This window comes from Cynara cardunculus (genome assembly GCF_001531365.2).
Source record: "Cynara cardunculus var. scolymus isolate 2C chromosome LG 10, CcrdV1, whole genome shotgun sequence".
In the NCBI taxonomy this organism is placed as follows: Eukaryota; Viridiplantae; Streptophyta; class Magnoliopsida; order Asterales; family Asteraceae; genus Cynara; species Cynara cardunculus.
In genome coordinates this window covers 21,932,809-21,944,964 of record NC_037537.1, presented here as the reverse complement: position 1 = coordinate 21,944,964, position 12,156 = coordinate 21,932,809, and the positions used below count along the sequence as shown (strand labels likewise).

The following is a 12,156-nucleotide window of genomic DNA, read 5'->3' as shown; positions in this document are numbered from 1 at the left end:
AACACATATTTTTGTTATAAACTAACCATAGTTTTTATACTTTTGGTTTCAAATTACCTAATAAAAAATACGTAAATTTAAGTAACCACAAGAGTGGTGCCTGATTGGTTTGAGCTTGACTCTAATGGTCAAAAGTGTCTGGAAGTCCCATGTTCAAATACAAGGAACAAAAATCCCCTTGTGGTCATGAAGACTTAAATGTGGTGGGCCATGTTTTTACGTTAGCACAGGTCCCATAAAATGTCAGGAACGGGTCTGGCTACCTACAAAATATGTGGTCATCTTAGAATTATTCAGCTTGCATGAGAGGTTGTATAAGGCGTTGCATGGACCCCACCATCCATAAAATGAAAAGAAAAAAAACAAACCAAATTCGTTAGTAAAAAGTCATATATCATCACATGGAGGGACACACTCTACATGTAATGCTTCCACGCAAAAAGTGATCCTCGTGCACCAACATATTTAATGACAAATCCATGTATTTAAGATTTTATAAATTAATATATTTTAAAAATCTATATTTATACTATATTATAAAGCATTTGACAAAAACTTTTAAAAACCATTTTTTTATGCATGAAGTACTGTATATTGATGTATATTACTTAAAATTTAAGATTACAAGTAATATGCATAAGTACAACTTATTAAAGTTCGATGTTTAAATTTGTATAACTAAATGTGGATAAATATAATCAAATAGAGAATAAACATCTCATTTTAAATATAAAAAAATCCAAAAACATAATTAGGATAATTATCGAATTCTAACAAAATAATTAATTATTATCTTTATAAGAAAATTATATTATTTAATAAAGATAATAATTAATTATTTAATCAAATATAAATTACTTCGTTATTGAATCTAAATTGAATTATAATAAAAAATTGAATAAAAAAATTACACAAAAAATGAGGAATTTTAAATAGTTAATTTGATACTGATATCGATATATTTTTGTCAAGTTTTTATGATATCTTCAAATTTATATTTTATTCAAAAATAAAAACACTATTGTTTTCTCAAAATCACATAAGACCATATTATAACATCGACTGAGATAAATAATAAAATAAAATATTAAAATAAGATGTATCTCGTTGTATTGCGTGAGTACCCTTCTAGTATATAAAAAAGGTTGAGTTTTAATGAGGATGAAAGTTATGTTAAGAAAATATTTATGTATTTGGATTACTTATAATTAAAGATCAACAATAATGCGATGCATCAAGATTCACTGAATCAATTCTCGTATCAAGCGTAATTGATGAGGTGGGGGTGACTGATAAAATTGAAAGTGATCAAAGATTCAAATCCATTCGTATGATTTTTATCTTAACTCTCATTCTTACATGATCGTCCGTGTACAAAAAGAATGTTGCATTCTTGCGATTAAGAAAACATTAAAGAGGTTAGAATATATGATCGTTTTAACCACAAGGGTGGTGTCTGATTGGTTTGAGTTTGGCTCTAAAGATCAAAAGTATCAGGAGATCCCAAATTTAAATCCAATGAGGAATAAAAATACTCTTGTGGTCACGGAAGTTCAAATACGATGACTCTGGGCTATATATATATATATATATATATATATATATATATATATATATATATATGTGTGTGTGTGTGTGTGTGTGATCATTTTCAAGAAATTTTCTATCGTCAATTTAAAATAAATAATTAAAAGCTAAAATCTTTAAATAAATAAAATATAATTTCAGCATATTTTTTATTTTAAAGTTTTTAATATTAATTATATTATTAAAATATTTCATAATTTACCATCTCAAACATATTTTTAGAATAATTTTATATTAAATAATAATAATTTAATATTAAAAAGGATTAAAAAAAACTTACTTCTCTCTCATCCCAGTAAATCTGAAGAGGATTTTCTAAGATGTTGTTTGTTTACCTTTTAATAGTTTTATTAAGAGACATCATTTGAATTGTTGAGGGGTGAATCTTGTTTGACAAAAAAAGTCTGACTCTTAACTATTATAAAATCATCTAAATGATTTTGCATCATGGGCCTCCCTTAGGGTTTTTTTTACTTCTTAATAGTTTCATTAAGAGGCAACCTCTGAATGTTTAAGAGATGAATTTTGTTTGGCAAAAAAAATGTGCTTCTTAATGTTTCTAAAACTCTCTGAATGATTTTGTATCATTGGTCTCCTTTAACCATGCAGCACCCAAGTTCCATTGTAAACAATTATCGAACAATTATATTTTATTTTTTACTATATCATGAGAGTCTCTTAAGCATTCTACACCAAATCATTCAGCAACTGCCAATACATCCTCTTAACCATTCAACACCATATTTTCATTGTAAACAATTACCAAACAATTATATTTCATTTTGCATCATATCATGAGAGCCTCTTAATCATTCTGACAACTTATTCATTCTGCACCAAAACATTCAGCAACTAGCAAAACCTTTATTAGTCTATTATTTCTCTATTTTAAAGAACAATATAAAAAATCTATTAAAGCAAATCTTTATTTTCTCTATTTTAAAAAATAACCTCGAAAATGCTGTTATTGTCGATTCAGAGATCAAATACTCAGAGATTCTAAATGAATTTCTTTTATACTATTTTTTTTTAAATATTAAAATTTATTTATTTATTTGATTAACCTGGATATCCAACCCGCTATGTGAGCCGACTAATCCCAGGGCGACCACTTGCTTTGCAGATAGCCCGGAGTCATCGCATTTGAACCTCCGTGGCCACAAGGGATTTTTATTCCTCATTGGATTTGAACCTATGACCTCTTGATACTTTTGATCTTTGAAGTAAAGCTCAAACCAATCAGACACCATCCTTGTGATTTAAAATATATTTTTTAGATTCATAATGTTGTAAATTGATATAGAAGAAGGATTTAAATAAATAGAGAAATAATTTGCATAGAAAAACCATATCTAAATGGATTGGGAAAATATGAATGATTGGATGGGAAAACATGTTGTGAACAAGAATCCAATGCTCATTTGAGACAATATGATTACAAGCTTTGACAAAAGAAAAGGTTTCTAAACCTTTTTGCTGCTAATAATTATAGTGTAAAGTTTGGTTCTAGTCCATCATATTTGTTCATTTTTACGGTTCTAGTCCTTCGACTTCATTTAATATGTTTTCGTTCTTCACTTTTGTTAATTTTTAAGGGATTTCGTCCTTCCGTCTAGAATATTCATTAACTCTTCCTATTAAATTTATTTAGATCATTTTATCATTTTCCATTAAAAAATTTAAAAGGAAGTATATTATATTGTATATTTACTTATTATACATATTAATAAAGACCGATCCTTGTTGCGATCAAACACCGTCACTTCATATGTTGAAGCTTAAGTCTCGTAAGAAATTGGTGACCTGATGACAGGGGAGCCGGCGACCGAGGGTTAAAGAGAGCCAAAAAAGGATCTTTCGTGACTAGATGGAGCTAAAGATTCTCAAATCTTGAAGTTGTTCACAGAAATTTCAACGAATTTCGATTACGTCCAAGGAATGTGCACCAGAAGGTGCAAAATAAATTCATAGTTTGTGTTCTCTAGAAGTTGAGAATTGTAAAGTATTTTCGGTAGCTTTTCACCTCCTCAGGTACTTCCGTTAAGGCGGATCACGATCTCTCCATCCCATCTTCGTCTCCATATTCATAATGACATGGGTTTTTTGTTTGATTTAGGTTTAGGGGTTTATGGTATTGATTTTAGGGTTTGGATCACAATTTTTTTTGAATGATTTACGTTCTTGTATCTCAAATTGTTCGTGTTATAATATATTGTTGAAGTTCTTGAGTTTGGAATTGTATTTGATTTCAGATTTTGAATATCATATACTTGTTTTTGAATTTGAATTTGTAATGGTGGTAGGTGAAGGGGAATAGTGATGGATGGTGAATGGTGGGTGAGGATTTTGGGTTTTATTTATATAATATATAAATGTATTTTTATGTATTAAGAAAAAAAAGTAAATGAAAATAGACAAAAATGTCCCTCGTTTAAATGCATTTAACGGGAATAGTTAATTTATTCGTTAAAGATTAACAAATGCGAGAGACAAAATACCGATGAAATGAAATTGAGGGGGGAGAATTGCTAAAATGAACAAACGTTAAAGACAAAAACAAAACATTCAAATCACAAGGGACTAAAGACCGAATAAATGAAGTTGAGGGACTAGGGTCGTAAAACATGATTGTAAAGAAACCAAAATCATGACCAACCCTTTCAAATTCAACACCAACAACATACAAAAAAGTTGGAACAAGATGATGCTTTGGCTTTTGCCACACCACAAAAGCAACTAATCTAACAAATGTGTTACATTTTTTCTTATTTGTAGAACAAGATCAAATAAATAGCAGCATTTCACATGTTTTTATTCATAATCTACAATATATATATAAAACAGTTGTATGTGTGAAGAGTAATCAAATGAGGTTCCACATATTCTAAACTAAGAATAACGTCCTTATTATTTGATTAATGAGTTCGTGACATTTTCATCGGTTTTTATATGCATCTTTTCTAAATTGTGGTGGGTCCACACTTTCCATATGATAAGATAAACAAATAAAAGAGTTTCAATTTCAATTTGAAAATACAACTTGTATGACTCCAGAAACCAAAAATAAAAAGACCATCCAGATCATCTCATCTAAAACCTATATACCTAGTCAAATCTAAACACAAATTAGTAGACAAATGAAAGCACACATACGAGGAACAACGCTTCGCACCTGCTCCTGAAATTGGTGATGCGTTCGGTTGAAGCTTGGCCGAGGTTGCACACAACACAACACAACACTGCCGTGCACGGGTAACTCGATTTAAAAAAAGCAGCACACTTGCCAGGAATACGGCAAGAAAAAAAAAAGAAGGAAAATGTGGATGAATAGCGAACACACGTGAAAAATTAAAGAAATGAAATGAGGATAAAGGCGGGTTGTGGGTTACTGGTTAGCTTAGCTAGCATTGGTGGCCTCTACGACACTTGAGAACACCAGCATTGGAGGTGATGCTACCAACCATGTTGGATGATTTTGCCCCCAAACTGGAGGCTCTGGCATAGCTTGCCGAGGCTCCAGCTCCTGATGGGGTGAAATAAGCCCCATTCAAAAGAAGGTCACCTTCTGATCTCCAGTTCCATCCATGCCATTTTCTTGCATCTGTATCCACCCTCTTTGTAACCTATATAAATATATATATATTTATTCCAATATTTAACATCAAAACTCAAAACCTACCTGCCCCCAATCCCCATTTCCTTATTCGTAAATCTTGAAGGTAAGAATACCCACAAGACTTTAATACCCTATAAAGAAGGGTAGTCAACATGGTATTTAAGAAAAGAAAGAGAAGGGTGGGGCATTGAATTAATTAAGGACACGAACCACGTTTTAAAGTTAGATCAGAGTGATAGAGTAGTAGAGTACAGTATAGGTACCTCTTTTGCAAAAGGATTGACAGGGGCAAGGTATCTGTTGCCTTGGCTATTGATGGTGGGGCTTGCACTTCCACCAATAGCATACATCTCCCAGTGAGTGTAGTCATTGTTCACCACATGGAAATACCCATGTCTGCATCTGCACACCAAAATTCCATCAGACCAAACTAACCCACTTAATATATCTCAAACAGATATAATATACATGAATAGTGAATTAAAATTCATTCATTGGTACCTTGGCATTCTCTGGATCAGACCTTTACCAAAGTGGTTATAGGCAATGGTCACTTGCATCAGCTTGTCCCTCACATAAGAGTCGCTATGGCCCAACAACATCACCTGTTTTACCATCAATCAATTATTAGACAGCTTTTTTGATGCTATTTAGCATACCCACCTTTAAAAAAATCGACTTTAGAATCTAAACTGTTTCCAATTTTTTATCCTAAGTTTTTATAATGTAAAGATCCACACACCTCGTTGTGGTGAGCAAAGTGGTTATTGGAAATGGTGATGGCCGTTGAGCCCATGACAGCGTCCACGAGTCCGTCGGCACAGTGAGATAAAGAATTATGATCGATCCAAATATGGCTCGACCCAAAAATGGAGATGGCATCACCATCCGCCATTGTTCTCCAACCATAATGGGAAGGAGAGCTTCTGACCAAGGCGTTACCGGTGGGTTTACAGTCGTGAATGTGTAAACCATGAATGATGACGTTAGTAATGAACTGGAGAGTTAAGCAAGCTCCATTAGCAATGTGGACATTGACTCCACGGGCATCAATGGTCTTGAAGCTGTTCATGATAAGTTCTTGCTTCAACTGGATCACCATGTCTCGTTTGAACACAATCCACAACGGAGCATCTTGTATGACAGCGTGACGAAGGGTGCCGGGTCGTGGGTTAACGGGATCGTCGTCCCTGGAGTCAGTGACAACGTAAAAACGACCTTCACGGCCTCCAATGGCATTCCGGCCAAAACCAATGCCACAGTCAGCAAGGCGCTTTCGGTTGCGCTGCCAGTTTGGGTCACACCGCCAGCAGTCATCAATTGGATTACCAGTCCCACATGAAAAATATCCCAGTTTCCTCCTCTCCGTATGGTTTCTCATTGTCCTACACAATATTAATGTCACATACTACACATATGCGGAATCCCATTAAATTATTCTTCAAAAGAGAACTTAAGAGAGAAGGATGCATTATCATATATTGGGAAGAAAAAATCTAGTCAACATGAGATTCCAATACTATATCCGAAGGTTTTTGATCAAGATCTTTTAACATAAAAAATAGACATTATTTTTAGCATATGAAATCGGTCTTGTTTCATTGAGTTTGAAAGTGGAACAAATGGGTAGCAGTTAGCACAGCAGTCCAAAATCAAGATTTACGGATATTAGTAGAAAGACATATTTGGTTTTGTCCTTTTCAGATGGACCAAATGGTGGTAGTCTAACAGTAAAGGGAGGCCACAAGAAGGTCGAAGATAGCTTTCTTTCTGTTTAGCAGCACATGGGGCGATAGTGTGTCACATGGCAAAGATAAGCTTGTTCAGTACCAAGATTATTGGAGGATTTGGATGACTTAAAGAAACCAGTATCACATGGACGTATGCATATAGCTTACGAATCGAATATTTGGGAACATAGCGACTTTATCCCTCATGGTAATATTTAAAAATTAAATCAATTTCTAATACACCAAAAAGTTAAAAAGCACTAAATCGACGCTGCGTAACTATACTATCTAAAAGGGACTGCAATAAGGGTAATATCGCCGTTTAACTGGGGCTCCGGTCAAAACTGGTTGCAAAGATGTCAAAATCAATCAGAAAACCCATGTGGGATACGATAGACTGATTGCATTTAGGTGGTGTTGTAGATAGCACTTAGCAGGGGCACATAGCGACTTTATCCCTCATGGTAATATTTAAAAATTAAATCAATTTCTAATACACCAAAAAGTTAAAAAGCACTAAATCGACGCTGCGTAACTATACTATCTAAAAGGGACTGCAATAAGGGTAATATCGCCGTTTAACTGGGGCTCCGGTCAAAACTGGTTGCAAAGATGTCAAAATCAATCAGAAAACCCATGTGGGATACGATAGACTGATTGCATTTAGGTGGTGTTGTAGATAGCACTTAGCAGGGGCACATGGGGCTTGCTTCTTTTCTTATAGTAAACTTGACCATGGGGTAAATGATGGTTAATAAAAACTACATACCCAATAAAGGAAATTCCTTATAACCCATTTGTTTTCTTCATTGCCTTACAACAAGAAGAACAAAAACAAGAACGGGATAAAGCCCGGACCCGGACCCGGATTGTAACAGACCCGAACTGGCCCGGCTGCATTGATAGATTGTTGACCAAACTGGATTTTTTTACACCAACATCGATGTATTTGTTCTGTGATCCTTTAGTCTAACGAAAATACATTTATCCCATTATTCCTAAATTTTACTGGTGTGTATAGAGATCCTTACATTTCAACGTGGGAGACGACCTCTCCAGGATCTTGAACTGCATTTTCATTCAAAGCTTCCATCTCCTTTGCTCTGCGATGACAGAGAACTCAAATTAAATTTACGAAAAACAAACAAATTAGGCTTCTATTTGACCTTCATCTGTTCATCATCCACCAAATATAACACGAACAAACGAAAAATAACGCACATCAAAGAACAAAGCACCTGGGTACCGCTATTGAAGTGCTTTTACCACTCTTGACTAGCTAGGGGCATCACATAATTACGCACAGCGTGTGGAGGGAAGAAGAGTAAATGAGACGCAAAAAGTACACTGTGTCTGTAACCAGTCAACACAGGAATTGATGTATGCGTGTTTTTTAGTGTGTGAGAGAGAAATACAACGGTGTTGCTTTTTTACGGTTATAACTGTCAAAAAGTGGAAAAAATAAAAACAAAAATAAACTGAAAACGGTTCCTCAAATCTGTGAAAGGGGAAATGGGAGGCAGGAGCCAATGAACAAGAAGAATCCCGAGATGAACAACGGCAATAAACCGTCCAGATTATATTAAAATCCAGTATCTCAGTGGTGGAGAATTTGTTTCCTTTGATGTTTTCTAGACGAACAAGCATAGTACAGTGGATCTGAGGGTTCATTACTCTTTGAAGAAGATGAATGGCTCAGACACGACTAAAAATACACCAACGTAAAAGAAATGCAGGTGCATGAACATCAGACAAAGTCGACTGGGTGTTGTTTGTTTTTACCTTGCCGCCATTGATGAATTGTAGGAGCTCTGGCTTTGCAACTGCTCTGTTTCCAGAGGGCTGTACCATTGAAGACAAATACAAGCTTATTATTTAGCTAAAGAATAACTTCAAGCCTAACGACCACATTCAACAAAATCAACGCACTGTAATCTCAAGCTAAATGACCTCTGGAATGTCGATTTTCTCAAGAGATGCGTTCATTTTGGATTACTTTATCAGAATTCAGAAATGTAGATGATAAGTTGCGAATATACAGAAAATTCACAATTCCGTACTGCAACGTTCCAAAAACAGAAGAAACACCAACTATTCATAGAGAGAAAGCAATACCTAGGATTTGTGGCACCATTTTTGTGCACGTCGCCGGCGGCGACGACCGCAGCAAGCAACAGTATCAGAAACACAGAGAAACATATAGCAAACCACTTCTTAGGTACCTCCATTGTCATCACACACACTCCACCTCCTCCTTTCACCGTCGAAGATTAAGTTACTCACGCACTGTGTGTTTGTGCGTGTTTCCGATCTAGACTCGGAGCAAAAAAAGTGCAATAGGAGGCGGAGGAAAGTGGAGAGTCAGAGCAGCAGCCTGAACGTAACGGCCTTATTTATAGACTGAAAGAAGAAGAAATTAAAAGGTTAACGACCGTTAAATGTAGACAGGTGCCACGTGTCCCTTTTCACCAAAATGTAAATATATATTTTTTTCTATGTATTTCATTTTCCCCATTATCTATTATATTATTTTTTATTTAATTTTATTAAATTAATATAAATCATCAATAACAATTAAAGTGATGACCGTATTTAATAACATCATCATGGTTTTTATTGAATAAATTTTATGAAAAAGTAAAGTATTTTAACTTGATTTTTATTTTGATAATATATTTTTAAAACTCTCATTTTGGTATCTATAATGTAAAGATTTAAACGTTTAAGTATTCGGATAACAGATTAATAAGCGGTTGAAGCATTGATCGGTTATAATGCTGATGAGACGATTGATGTGGTATCCAACTTAGTATTATTTGCTGATATGGTTAGTGACATGGATTTTTTTTTAAATTTAAAATAAGTCTTTTTTTAATCTAAAATTAGTCTTGAACCAGTTACATGAATACTTAAATATTTAAAATTTTACATCTTAGGTACCAAAATTAAAGTTTTGAAAGTACGTTATCCAATATAGAAATCAAGTTAAAATACGTTATTTTTTCATGCAATTTATCCTTTTTTCTATCTATTCTTTTTGGGACCAAATTTTAGTAGTATTTCTTCAAAGTTCTCTACATCGATATTGTTCATTATAAACAATTACCGAATTCACATCGTCATCAGCTTTAGCCATCGGTTTTAAAGTTTTCTTTCGGTTTATTTTTATCGAATGTGCCATTTCTACTATCATTTTGTTTGGTATTTTTAACGAATGTATAGCACCTTCATTTATTAGTTATTATACATTTCAGTTGTAGAAGTTGTAAATTTGGAATTTCTCAAGCTCGTTCAGATAATTTATTCATGTTCATCTGTATTGTTAGGAATTTTAGCGGACGTTCGGTTCGCAAATTCTGAAGGAATCTGATGGAATTGGAATGTTGAATTTCATTGACCAAATTTAATTCTTTCGTTTTGTTCATTCTTTTTCACGAAATAAATCTTTAAAATCATACAAATTCCACAAATAAATGAATTTAACATTTTTTATCAACTACATAGTATTTTGATGGAATGAAATTTATCTATTTCCATAATACCAAATATGTTATTAATCCAATATACCATAATCTCATAAAATCCAATATGACCATCGCCGACCAACTTCGACCACCGTTGATCTGAATCACCATTGGCCACCGTCATCTGAACCACTACCGATCTGAACCACAGCCAACCACTACCAATCTAATCCACCGCCGATCTGAACTACTACGATCATCGCCATCTGAACCACCATAGACCACCATTGATCTGAACCGCTGTCAACCATCGTCGTACTGAACCACCACGACCACCATCGATTTGAACCACCGCCAACTACTACCGATCTGAATCGCCGTTGGCCACCGCCGATCTGAACAACAATCGATCTGATCCATCGTCGATCTGAACCAACCCCCAATCAGAACCACCGTTGATTTTAACCACATCTAATCACCACCACCTGAAAGCGTCACAGACCACCACTGATATGAACCATTACCAACCCCTGGTGACTACCACCGATTTGAATCACTGTCGGACACCACTGACCACCAACAATTTGAACAACCACCGATCTGAACCGCCACCGCGATCTGAACCACCACTAACCACCTCCATCTGAACCACAACAGATCGCCATCGATCTGAACCACCACTAACCACCTCCATCTGAACCACAACAGATCACCATCGATTTGAACCACTGTCGACCACCGCCATCTGAACCACTGCAGACCACCATCGATCTGAACCACCGTGGACCACCACCGATCTGAACCATTGTGGACCGCCACCGATCTGAACCACAGTCGACCATTGTTGATTTAGTAACGTCGTTTAACTTATGGTTATACTTGCGTTGTGTATTTTATATTTTTTACATATTAAATAATTATTTTATTAAAGTATTTTTAGTTTAAAAAAAATAAAACTTTCAAAAAAGGGCATTTTGATTATTTACCAATATTTCATTTCGATTCCAAAGCTACATTGTGTAAATCAAACAGATAAATTTCAATCCCTTAACAGATTTCATTCTAATATCTATCAACCAAACAAATGATCAAACCTGACAATATTCTATTCTAATCTCTTCAAAGTCAAATTTATTTAACATATTTTATTTCATCCAAAAATATTATACGAACCAAACGTCACCTTAGTTTTAAAAGTTGTTACTTGGGTCATTTCTCAATTATCCCTTTTTTTGCTCTATTTATGAGTTGTGATGTAATTTGACTGGCTCATATTGTCTTTTTGTATTTTAACCTTTTATCTTAAAAAAATATATTTCACACTTTAAAAGAACAGTCCTAACCAAACATTCACCAACATTTACTTAAAAATCTTGTATAACACAATTATATCATATAATAAATATGTTCCACAACATATGCATTATTGTGTTCTGCATTGTCATTCACACATCTGTTTCTACTTTAAAAACATTCAATAATATTTTCTTAACAAAACAACTCGAAACGGGTATACGCTAACTTGTACAAACAGGGTGTCTTTACAATTAGAAACGGGTATACGCTCACTTGTACAAAAAGGGTGTCTTTACTATAGAAATGGGTATACTCTCACCTGTACAAACAGGATGTCTTTACAACTAGAAATGGGTATAAGCTCACCTGTACAAAGAGGGTGTCTTTACAACTAGAAACGGGTATGCGCTCACTCGTACAAAGAGGGTGTCTTTACAACTAGAAACGGGTATGCGCTCACTCG

General features: G+C 34.4%; 1 protein-coding gene across 1 annotated transcript; it reads right to left on the bottom strand.

The window, feature by feature from the left end:
• Positions 1 to 4,588: 4,588 nt before the first annotated feature.
• LOC112518984 (probable pectate lyase 8) lies at positions 4,589 to 9,259 on the bottom strand. The gene is made up of 7 exons (XM_025126832.1): positions 9,049 to 9,259; positions 8,716 to 8,775; positions 7,965 to 8,036; positions 5,946 to 6,588; positions 5,705 to 5,808; positions 5,467 to 5,605; positions 4,589 to 5,210 (listed from the first exon to the last, which is right to left on the bottom strand). The coding sequence occupies exons 1-7, from the start codon at positions 9,165 to 9,167 to the stop codon at positions 4,989 to 4,991; spliced, it is 1,359 nt and encodes a 452-aa protein (XP_024982600.1). The 5' UTR covers positions 9,168 to 9,259; the 3' UTR covers positions 4,589 to 4,988.
• Between the last annotated feature and the right edge of the window lie 2,897 nt (positions 9,260 to 12,156).